The following is a 13,193-nucleotide window of genomic DNA, read 5'->3' as shown; positions in this document are numbered from 1 at the left end:
TACGTAGAGTATAACATTCAAGATTGACTTCAAAATAACATTGAATCCCTTTTTATTTTTGTTTCTACTATAAAAATGTATATTTCTTTGTAAAATTAAGTACATTTCAACACAACATTTGTATATGGTAAATTAATTATTTTGAAATATTATACAAATATTTGGACGTTACAAGAAATAATCATGTTACAAAAGTAATCACTATCTCGTCTCATTTGCATTAAAAAGACTTAAAAGCCAATATTGTTTATTTTTATGGGATTACAAATGAGGTAAATTTTGTCGGGATTTTTCCTTCTTTTTTTTGTTACCAACTCGTTTTATTTTCACTTAACCTTGCTCACAAAACAGTTGGAATTGATATCTGTCTGTCTATTTAATGACCCTAAATCGTAGTGAACAATTTTGCTCAATTAATTGCCTTGTTTTCTCTTCATTCGAAGCTGTTTGTGCATGTAATGAAAGAATGCGTTAATTGTCTTATAGGATCCTGTTTGAGAGAAATCAACAAAAATATCTTTCATGTCGTGCCACACCAGTATAGTTCATTTTTATTACAGTTTTAGTTTTTAAAACTCAAAATGTAATAATTATTTGATAAAGTTTCTGCCTCAACATTTAGCAATAATTTTGCCTCAGTCTATTATTTATTATTAATATTATTATTATTGAAAATACAAATCACATACCGGCAGTGTGTCACCACGCTTATAGAATTAAGGTGCGCAATAACGCTGTTCGAGACTCTTTGGGGTCAATGGAGGTGATTCCTCCACACAATGCTTTCATTTAGTACATCTACGTAATGGCAAAGAGTGACTTCATCTCTAACGTTACTCCATTCTTTTGATCGATTTTTAAATCTAAGTGTTCCACTTTAAAGACCTCCGTATAATCAAGACACTATCTTAAAAAGTGGAAAAAGAGTTGAACCATTGGATTTATATAATTATACTTATAGAAAAACCTACTAATTTCTCGTTAATTTTAATATAACTTTCTTTAAATCTTTCCTTCGAGTTTAATCATAGCAAAATTTACTTTATGCACAAATAAGGCGTTTATGTGGTAGTAGAAAAATTAAATTGAGTGACCCTTTCTTGCCATAGATAATCCGAGTACAAACAATGAAGTAACGTTTATGACACATCTCCTAAGAAAGACATTACCTTTTCATTATTTATATCATTATGTATATAACCCCGTTTGTTATCTATATCTGACTAATATTATAAATGCGAATGTTCAAATGGATGGATGGATAGATTTATGGATGGATGTTTGTTTGACAGCTAGTAGTTAATAAAATTTAAGTGTCTGTACGAACTGTAGTTTATCTAAAAGGGAAATCTATTTTTAAATTGTCTGTCTGTTTGTCTGTGCGCAAGCCGCCTTTTTTGAAACGGCTTGAACAATTTTGACGGGACTTTCTTTCTTGGGTATCATTAGGTCGCGGGCTACCGCTAGTATGTAATAAATTTAGATTTATTAGCTTTATTTCTCCGATGTTTGTTGTGACGTCACCCGTGTGACGTTTTGTCGCGCCTTCGGCATACAAATTATGAGACTTCGTGCAATTAGACATGTGAGTGCGTGACCGTGACCCAGAACGTGCGACCCCGCCTGGACCGGACAATAATGCGATCGAATTCTTTTTTTTCCAAAATTGACTTAATCCTACCAATATGAATGAGACTTATTTTCGACTATATTTCATTATTTTTTGACAACGTTGAAAGTATGTACTTAATTTAAAGGGAGATTCTTCTAAGGTCGGGTTCTACCTTTATTTCTAAAAATAAAATGTGATCAATTAGTGGTAGTTGAGTTTGCACTCAAAGTCGTTTAGTGGTCATTAAAGGATTTGCTTAATGTAATTTACGTACGAAAAATCTACACCAAAAGACTGTTAAATTTATATAAAAGACTCTGAGAATGTCAGTGAGTTTGTAATATACTAGCTGTCACCTGCGACTCCGTCAGCGGGGAATTAAAAAAAACCTTATTAGTAGCCCACGTGTTCTTCCAGACCATGTTCTACATCTATACCAAATTTCAGCGATATCCATGCAGCCGTTCTGGAGATACCTTCAAACAAACATCCATCCATCCATCTAAACATTCGCATTTAAAATATTAGTAAGATTCAATAAGTTCCTAACAGTGGGTATCGTGTTTGCTATATCAATTGGATTAACAGACGTGATTTATCAGCGGTCATGTGATTTTTTGATATGTTTACTAAATAAACAAGATTGAATTTTTAAATACATATTTATATAAAATATTTGTAAAATAGATTTGTTTGGGGTCAGGTCTTGAAGGGCATAGGATGTAGGTCACTTAACACATGACTTTATGAGTATTTTCTCCGTAATTCGCACCCTTTATATATGAGTATTGATGTCTTTTATTCATGACTTTCATCCTACTTATACAGAATACTCTTTGTTAGATGACAATGTTTAATCATACTCAAAATAATCTGTCCACAATTTTGATTATTATCTGTCTAACCTTTCTTGTCCATCTACTTTTAAACAATAGTATACGAGTTCACTTACCGTTGGTTTCTGAGACCAAAATATCTGTATAAAACATATCGTCATCCCTGTCATTATCATTGACAAAACAGCGATAACAATATGTTTTGAACGGGGATTTTGACATCAGAAATCCACGATTAGTCATAGCTCTGACGTCAAAATGTAACTATCCTAAACAGAATGCGAGTTTGCGAAATAATTCGTACATCAAAACCAACCAACACTGAAATTCGCATTTCTCAACAAATTTGTCGAAAATTCGGACCAAAAAAATTTATAGACCTCCTGATTCCATAGCATCTGTAATTATTTTAACCTCTACGCAGTCGTTGTTATCTAGTGTTTGCAATTTGGACACGCTACTAAAGTAACATGTAATATAATATTATGACCAGTAGCCTCGAATGATGTAAGATGATAGTATACTGCCTATCGAACCTGCGACCGTCCGCTAAGTAATATATCTCCCAGGACAGTACTGATACTTTATACCAATAGCCTTCGTGTTAGATAAATAAGGACATTTGTGGTTATAAGTATTGATAGTAATTACAATTTTTTTTCTCTTTATTATAATTATTAAAATTAGTCGTATTAGAGTACGATGTGAAAGTAATGAAATAATACCTTTTTAACTTTTCTAATAAAGCAAAGTTTTTGAACGCAAGAAAAATACTTTGAAAATTCAAAAAATAAAATTTACCCTCCAACTAAACCATACTAAGAATGTATGTATTTACATTTTTTTGTCAACAAAGAGTAACATAATATATTAATTTAGTACATCCTAGTAATAAGTAATTTGTTATATATGTATGGAAAAGGCATAAAAGTTCAAACAAATAACTGTTTTGCAAAGGTTTTTATTTCGAGATATCAAATCTATATATATAAAAGAAAGTCGTGTTAGTTACACTATTTATAAATCAAGAACGGCTGAATCGATTTGACTGAAAATTGGTGGGCAGGTAGCTTAGTACCAGGAAACGGATATAAGATAATTTTTACCCCGTTTTCTATTTTTTATTCCGCGCGGACGGAGTCGCGGGTAAAAGCTAGTACTTAATAAAACTTAAGTTAAACGGTTTGTAATTGTTGATTTTGTCTGCAGTAGTATTGACGCGTCAAACAAATTCACTTTGCATTCAAAAAGCATAATAATATGTATCAAAAACAATGTCGCGACATCGAACTCAAAGATAATTTATAAGATGAATTATAAGTATAGTCGAACCTGGATTAGCGAGAAACCTCTATAAGCTAGAATCATTCGCCGGTTCAAACGAAAGACCTTCATAAGCGAGAAATTCGGGTAAAAGAGAAACCTCTGTAAGCCGGAAAAATATCGCAGTCCTTTTGACTCTCGCTCATCCAGGTTCGACTGTATACATATTATTTATAATAATAATATTGATGTAAACGAGTTAGCGAAACTCGACTCGTCTGTCAAGAATTTGGTACCGGTACCTGTCAATACTTCCATTAAAGTTATTGTAAATTTATGTTAATAGCTTTTATTTGATGAACTATAAAAGTTAAATTAAGAATTCGTTCGTATAGATTTTTATTATTTGCTTTAATTCAATTTGAAAGAATTTGATTCGAGCAAAGAGTTGCGAAAGAAACAAATCGGATTATTGTGCATTTTTCTCCAATATGAAAATCAATTTAGTTTTCCCATAGAATATTTAGAAATTTGCTCTATGCTTCTAACATATTGCAAGTTTTTGACAGTTCTTTCGCTAGTTTCGGGCCATATTTTGATACCTTAATTACTTTCTGTTAAATCTAAAAAAGGCTAACAGGAACCAAATACTAGACATCAGAAGAAGTAATTACGGTATCACTACAGTTTTGATTATTGTTACAATAAACACATGGGAGACTGTCAATTGCCAAACACTACTGTTAAAATACGCTAATTCATTCGAACAACAAGTACAAGACGCCAACGTGCCTTGACTGTGCATCGTAGTTTATATCTAGGACAGGGGGTTTCCCAATCATATCTTAGTTTTCCGCGTCTCTTAACAACCACCGAACAATGGAGCAGTTAGCTTAAAAAGGATAAGCTTTACGAGTATTGTTTATCGTAGGAGGGGAGCAGTGTGCCCGAACGGAGCATCGACTCGACTACGGCACAGTGGATTTTCTGAAGGCTGTGGCGCGGGCCGCATGCCAACGCTACGTTCGACCTCGCACGACCCTATTAATACAAGACACATCGTCTATCGCTCATAGTCCACTCTGTAATCCCAAACATGCAGTTCCTCCTGTTATGTGTGTGCCTCTCGGTGGCCGTGGGTACGACCCTATCGACCCCTATACCGGCTGACGGTTTCGTGTTTCCAGATGCTGTAAGAAATCAGCGAAAATTGGAACCGATCACTCCACCTGTTCTCCCAGTGTTAGAACATTTAGAGCGAGATCCAAGTACGCTGCTTCCTGGAGAGGGTAACAGACGGATGTCTGAAACTCCCAAGCCCCGGTTTGGATTCGGAGGCGGGTTCAACGTGGCACCAACAGGGAACGGCGGTCTGTCAGCGAGTGTGAGCAGCAGCGCCAGTGGTGCCGGCCTAAGCCACTCCGCTTCTCAGTCGTTCTCGTTTGGATTCAACGAGGGTTTCAGCGCATCGCACTCAGCGAGTCAAGCCTCGTCCTTTAATGGATTTGGGAGGTCAGTATTGTAATTTGATATTCCACTCAGATATTGATTCAACCTTTAACTGATTAAAGAGTTTACTTATAAAATTCTAATAACAAAATGTACAGTTTTAGTTCATGATTGAATAATTTAGAGAAATTCGTTTAGGGTTTAGTGATTAGGATTCAAACCCCAACTCGTAAATGGACTTCAACAATTCAAAGGTTTCTCAACTCACGTGGTTTATGCAATTAAAACATGTGCTATAAAAATATCCATTTTCCCACTTTTAGAATGCTAAATAAATGAATATATTAGGATTAGACTTGGTTTAGACTTTATATGTTCATGAGTCGTAAATTATACTGTGTCGATATTTCATGGGGAAAAGGCAGGCAGCTGATGATGAGTGGTGCTCGAGCACTATATCCAATATTACTTAAGCTCAAAATTTATATAGCAAACGTCATTCATTTGTTTACTAGTTTAACGATAATCAAGTACTTAGATAATGTGTTTATTCAAATATTTGGTTTGCGTTTTATTGACACCGGAGCGTTCATGGCTGTGCGTATATTTAAAAAACGTCCTTCTGGTATTATACGAATATGAGAAATCAATTGATTAGAAAAATTCTACATTGCTTTTCTTAGCACAACATTTTACTAGATAAGAAGATCCTTAACTAATCATAGTCCATAGTCCACCCACCATTCGAAATACTCGTATAAAAATGTACTGTGATATCACTGAGAAAGTAAAAAAAAATGCTTTTGTACCTTTTTTGTGACAGTAAAAATCATACTAAAGTTCACCTGGCAGTCTACCATCGCATATAATACCTTATTGGTTACGTATTTTCGAGACCTTACCTTTCTTTAGTTAACAAGTAATTCGAATCCGGGTGTAAGTGAATCTTGAGATTCCGTGTCAGCCAGAGATAAATATAAAAAAAAAAACATCCGTGTTTTGACAGTCTTGAACTTTTTGCTAGTGTATAAATGTCCAAAGACCTTACCCTTCATATAGATCAAGGATCTGTTTAAGTTAATAGCTCTGAGTTACACTTTTAAACCGCTATATTATTATATAACTATTTTAGCCCGAGTGAAGTTATGTTGAAATTAGTAGATATTAAAGTTATAGCATCTATTAACTTCGTTATTTTTATAACTAATACTTTTATAAATAATAAACTAATATACACATAAAAGATTAGAAAATTCGAGAATTTGCACATACAAAAAACTTGCTTAGATTGAGATTGTATTTACTATTCAAATGGGATTGTGGTCAAAGATCCCACCCATCTTTCTATCAAAAATAATAACAAAAAATAGATAATAGGATAAATATATTTATAGGTATTATATAATTCGCATAAATAACAGTATCCATAAAAGTTTTCTATAGTTAAAAGCATTACAAGGTCAGTGACCTGTTCCACCGGTTCACAGTCCGAATTAAACTATCGCTTCCTTTTTAATTAATACAAATTATAGATTAGTAAAAGAATAATTGCTATGGTGCAAAAAAAATATGAAAATTTTAGGTTTAATAGAAAATGGTGCAACACAATCTTACCAATATTATAAAGGTAAATGTTAGATGGATAGATGAATGTTTGTTTGAAGTTATCTCCGGAACGGCTCAACGGATCTTGATGAAATTAGGCACAGATATAGAGCAGTCTGTTAGAACACATAGGCTACTAATTACGTTATTTTTTAATTATGCGCGGACGGAGTCGCGGGCGAAAGCTAGTTAAAAATAAATATTGTATTAAAAAATAAACCTGTATTAAATTATAATCGCATTCTATACCTTCCTGTGAAATAAAGGTAAGTTAGTATGAATATGAACTGAACCTATGTAACTAACTTGTCTACCTTACTATACCTTACTATACCTCCTTGAAATGATAAATACGATTATCATACCATTTAATAAACATCGACTTATTAATAACAGGAGTGCGAGTGAATAATGAATAACTTATAAGCGATACACAGCCTAAATAACTATATACCATGAACCATAAGTTTGACATGTTTAGTTCTTAAATGATCATTTGTCACGGACTATTTCTTACTAATATTATAAATGCGAATGTTTAGATGGATGGATGTTTGTCGGCTCAACGGATCATGATGAAATTTAACACAGTTGTAGTTGTCGGGAAGAACACATTGGCTACTTATAAAGTGTTGTTTAATGCCGCGCGGACAGAGTCGCGGGCGACAGCTAATTTCTTTTATAAAACATACATTGAATTAAAGAAAGAAAGACATTTATTACGCATAATTACGGTTATAACATAAGTCTAAAATATTATAGAATAGTAATTAAAAATAAAGGAAGATTTCTTATTTTTTTACTTTTACAAATATACATATTTAGATTAAAAATGCGGTCGAAAATGTAACTTAAATTACTAGTACGAACAAAGTATTCTCCATTATTTCTGGAGAAGAAGAAATTTAGGTTATTCATAAAACTATTGCATTTTAATATCCAGTTTGGATCATGTATCCAAACTGGATATTAAAATGCAATAGTTTTATGAATAACCTAAATTTCTTTCGAAATAAAAATAATATTTTCAAAACATCACTATATTTACTCAAGATTGTGTTCTGCGTAGGGTCTCGTGCAAAATTGCGAGGCGGACTAAACTTTGGATGGCACTATATTTTTATAATAATGTTTTCAGCTTCAGCGGTAGTCAGGCGAGTAGCCAGGCGGCGTCATTCAGCGGGGCCGGAGCCTCGTTGTCGGGTTCAGCCGCAGCTGCAGCTGCGCAGGCTGGAAGTTTCGGCAGCCAAAGCACGTCTTCAGCTTTCGGTTTTAACTCTATCAACGATGGATTTCCTCGACCTCAAGTAAGTATTTAAAACTGTCATTCTAGCATCTACATATACCCATATAAATACCGTAAAATTGCGCCTACAATTTTACGGTAATGCATAAGTAATTTTTTTTAAACTAAGAACGTAAACTTTGGTTTTTAATTAATTCCCTTAAATTTTCGCCCGAATAATGGTTTGCATAGTTCTGCAGTATTCATTCAGACTAAGTTAACGAGATGCTATACGTGTAATATTCACAATCATTCTTAAGACGACTATCTTGATATAAATTCTTTTGTAAATTCTTAAAAAATTACTCGCATTTGGAAAAAAGTTAATCTAAAATGAACTAGACTTAATTTTTCTACATCCTGGTGCCACAATAACGAAGTCATCATAATCGTAAACCACATCCGTTTATTCAAGTATATTACGACCCGCCCACGATCCCGGCTCTGAACAATTCATATCCTTGTGAGATGGAAATTCCGCTTGTTATAATGCCAATGGCCTACTCAAGTCAACATAATGCACTTAGACACCATAACTTAGAACCTTATGCTAAGTTATTTTCTTAGAATTTTACTTCTTAGAATATGACTTGACAATATCAAACGACTACTTAAATACGGATTAAATAAGACAACAACATAATCACGCTCGTAACCTAGAGGGGTAAGCAGAGACCACAGACTCCCATTTGGCGCGGTCCTGACATACCTCTCTCACAGAAGTGATTATAGAAACATTCATACATCTACGATAAATTCACGTCGTTTTCGGGTACTCTTATTGAGCATTTCATATATTTTTTTATATATTTTACATTTTTTTAATTGAAAAGTAAATTTCTTAAATAAATAATTGTTGATTTGTATATTCATTGTTATCATTTTTTCATATGCCCCATAAAAAGTACAAATTCTTATTAATAACTGTGACAAGGTTATTTATTATATTCTAAATTCGTTTATCTAATAAAATTCCATGAAATCATTACTTTATGCAATTTTTGATGACATAAGTTACACATAATCATTACTACACATACTTAAGAACCGAATTACTTGAAATCAAGTTATATAACTTTATATTATGTTAAAATTAGCATTATTATCTTATATAATGTTTGAATTGATGTCAACAGAGGTATCCAATATTAATCACCTTTTGTCTAACCTGAATCCATAGCATAAGTACTTATTTCTCTGTTATATCTGTGTATTTCTATGAAAATAATTTTTGACAATTTCTGGGTCTAAATACCTTTTGGAAGGTCATCAAGATACCCTTTTTGGTAGTGTCAGGGTTGAGAAATCATTTTACATGCTAAGGTTAATCGCGTCAAACAATGTTTCATAGTAACTCCTATATAATTTACATAATTAAAAACACTTTTTTTGTTTCAGGCCTCGTTCGGCGAAGGTCTTCTCGACATAAGGCACCGTGGGGTTCCGAACTTCCCCTTCCCCAACCTGCTGGCCAGAAACAAGGGCTCCGGTGCCGCAGCCTTCAGAACTCTGAACGGACCCAAGAGTAGGAACGGAGACGACTTCTTAGCCGTACTAGTTTCCAATTAAAATTACGAAACGAAATTTGTTCGAGATGTAGATAGGAATAATGTTAATTGGCCTATTTTGATAGACATCATTCATATTATTGTTTTTGATTTCGTTAGGCTCTTAGTACACACGGCAAAGCTTCGAAACTCGACAAATACAGTCGCTAATTGACTTACGCAATACAATATCATAGAGTTTCGTATACACTAAGTTGCTTCGTGTACGAAGGGCCTTATTCGTCGAACTGTCTAAATGGGTCTTTTACAATATGAAATGTATAAGAGACGTGTAAGAATTGATTAGTGTAATTTTGATACGAGTTACCAAAATAGTTTTAAAATACAAACGATGTCAGTCAGTAATGGATTTAAGCTCTCTAGAATGAATTTATTTGTACCTATATGATAATTTATTGTTGCATAGAGTTTTTTAAATAATGTAAATGTGAATTCATTCGTGCTTGAAGCAGTCCGTGTACGAATGTCCCAACTTTGTTTAAAATGGGAACAGAAACTAAACCTTGAAAAGGGGAATTAAGAACAATTTTATGGATAGTTCCATAGATGTACATGTACAACGCAATAGCACATTGCAAAACATTTGCACGTGTGAAGACTATTGGATTCTATAGTATCCAAGTTGCCTTAAAAAAGTCATTGCTTATGGCATTTATACATGGGGGTTTATAAATAATTTTAGTATACAAATATATATTTACATTTATGTTTAGCACCTGCTTCAGATTTCACAGCTTTATATATTAAACTATCAAAACTTTTATTTCATGTTCAAAATAATACATAAAAACCCATATATTTTTATTTACAATATACAAAAATTGCAATGACTGACATTTTATTTATTACTAGTCACTAAGGCTTATAAAATAAAATTAAAATGAAAAAGTATATGATTTTTATTATTGTTGTCATAAAACCTCAACTTGTGCATCATTGCCTTAGCGCTATCCCATTGGCGTTTCACGAGCGTTGGCGTCTCTCCAACGTCTTCGCAGCGCCAACGCTGACATCGCTTTGTCGCGTGGCAAGCGTTGACGTCCGCTGAACGGGACGTTAACAATTAACATCGCGCACATGATACTATTTGAGGTGTACAATTAGAAACATAATGGATTCCGACGAGTAAATAATACTGTTGGCTTTACTACTTTGAAGAAAATTATGTAAAAGAAAAAGAAAATCTCATCGTCAATTTTGGGAAAACCCTTTATGATTCAATCGATCACAAGAAATTTAATATTTCGCGCTGTACTCAAATAATATAAAAAATAATGAATCTGAATTTTATAAATATTTGCCTGAAAGAAATGGACAGCGTGATTTTACCTGTTGCCAACAAACGCGACGTTAACGTTGCGAGGTCGCAAGGCGAACCCTTGCCACTAGAACTCGCGACGTCAACGTCGCTTTTGCGCAGCGATGAAGCAACGCCAACACTCGTATAACGCCAGTGTGATATCGGCCTAACTTAAAATTAATTGGACAATTTGCAGTGATTTACTTAGTTGTTAAGAAGCAGCGGTGTAAAATAATCTCACAAAAACACATATAAATTTTTAAGTTACTGGAGCTTTGCAATTCACCCAAGTTTTAACCATAGTCTGAGGATCTACCGAAGTTACCAAGTACAACAAACTCGACCGACTGTAAACATTTCGAAGCTGATTACAAGCTCAATCTTAAAAACCAATTCATAGTCATAATAGAACAGATATACATAACCCCGGAAAATATTACCCTTAATTACTTTTAACATCCGTCCTACAGGCGGAAAAATTTGCTCATATAAAATTGACAGGCGTTTTAAGTTAACCTCTTGTACTCTTTATTTTAATTTTGTGTAACGTGAGTATTCTCTATATGAAAATACTATTTTGTCCTTTAAGAAGGATCCATTGAGAGGTGTGTCATGATTTGAATGCCTGGAATAGCCTCACCAAACTAACTTCATTTAAATAAGCTTATTCGAACCGAAACATGTCAGTAATAGGAACAGAAACCGCTTACCATATTACACTTAAAACGTGCAAGAACATTGCTAACATAGTATTTAAAATGACAGTTAAAGCCACTATTACTTATAAGTATTTGTTACGGCGTAGTACCAATTCTAAAATAAAAAACGAATATCTTTGTCACTTTAAGGTTAATGTATATTTTTCTTGATAAATAAACAATGACAAATAATTAAAAAGAAACGTATTACCCATTACGCAATCGTTCAAAAAAAAACTACAAGGCGAACATGTATTGTAATGTAAATAAACAATAGACGCACTTTATTGAAGATCCAGGATATTCCGATGACTCATGAAGAACCGCCAATTTGTTGATGTATTAACATTCGCCGCTGTTCGGATTACAAATGGCCCTTAAGCTGGGCCATTGCCAGATTTGATCGATTACATTTAATGGTTGGTATTTGACTGTTAGGGAATTCCAAATTTGAATATACTATTTAGCTCTTCATGTTTTGTTTATTCTCTACACAGCAAATAAAACGTATAAATGTCAAAAATACATTTGTAAAACGTTACTGCATCTCTATTTTCCTATAATCAACTGCGACTTTTCTCCTTTTAATCTTACTAATATTATAAATATGAATGTATAGATGGATGGATCGATATTGTTAGAATGTATCTCCGGAACAGCTCAAAGGATCTTGATGAAATGGCACAGATGTAGAACATAGTCTGGAAGAACACATAGGCTACTTATTAAGTTTTTTTTTAATCGAGCGGATGGAGTCGTGAGTGACAGCTAGTTTAATTTTAATGTAATTTTAATACATGACGTCATTTAAATTATACGGCCAGTATCATACTAGTTAAAAAGTAAAAAAAAACATGAAATAATTTGATCAACTAGTATAATACTGGCCGTATAATTTAAATGACGTCATAGGTCTATGCACCCGTACCTATAATATAATACAACAAAAAATATAAAGAACAGTTTTTTTAAACTACGGATTTAACCAAGCGTCCTACATCTACCATAACCTCGGATATACAATCATGTTATATAGTATTTTGAACTTGTTTATCTTCATTACAATATCAGAAGCTATCTCACGAGGAAAATAATGTTAAAATATAAGGGGACTACAGATTAAAAACAATAATATCTAACTAAAATCTTCCACAGATTCAGAATATTTAACATGGAATGTATTCATTATATTAGAAGATACATAATTAAATAAAACATAAAAGTTTCGTGCCGGAAGGTTAAAGACTGGGTCCGTTAAACTTAAGATGGTGACCGCATCAACTTTTATCATAAATAACTCGTATTAATATTCCAATATCAAATACTGCTCAATACACTATGATATCATCAAATGCATGTCATGCGTATTTATAACTAAAATGTAATTTAATTTAATTCCATAAAAAGGAAAAACCCGCAACGGTATAACTTTTTTTTAAATGGCAAGTCTGTGTGAACTGGACATAAGTTTTTAATTTTCGTACACATCGAGTTCGCCACATGTCAGAGAAGTCAGACATTCGAGTTTTATACAACCATTTAATCCCGTTTTACAGTGAATAGTTTTATTTAATAAG

General features: G+C 33.2%; 1 protein-coding gene across 1 annotated transcript; it reads left to right on the top strand.

Annotated features, from left to right (window-relative positions):
* Window positions 1-4,602: 4,602 nt before the first annotated feature.
* On the top strand, window positions 4,603-10,165 carry LOC106716892. Its single transcript, XM_014510539.2, has 3 exons — window positions 4,603-5,223; window positions 7,904-8,072; window positions 9,449-10,165. The coding sequence occupies exons 1-3, from the start codon at window positions 4,808-4,810 to the stop codon at window positions 9,617-9,619; spliced, it is 756 nt and encodes a 251-aa protein (XP_014366025.1). The 5' UTR covers window positions 4,603-4,807; the 3' UTR covers window positions 9,620-10,165.
* Window positions 10,166-13,193: the final 3,028 nt, after the last annotated feature.

Source organism: Papilio machaon, chromosome 2 (genome assembly GCF_912999745.1).
Source record: "Papilio machaon chromosome 2, ilPapMach1.1, whole genome shotgun sequence".
NCBI lineage: Eukaryota > Metazoa > Arthropoda > Insecta > Lepidoptera > Papilionidae > Papilio > Papilio machaon.
This window is presented reverse-complemented; position numbering and strand designations above follow the sequence as displayed.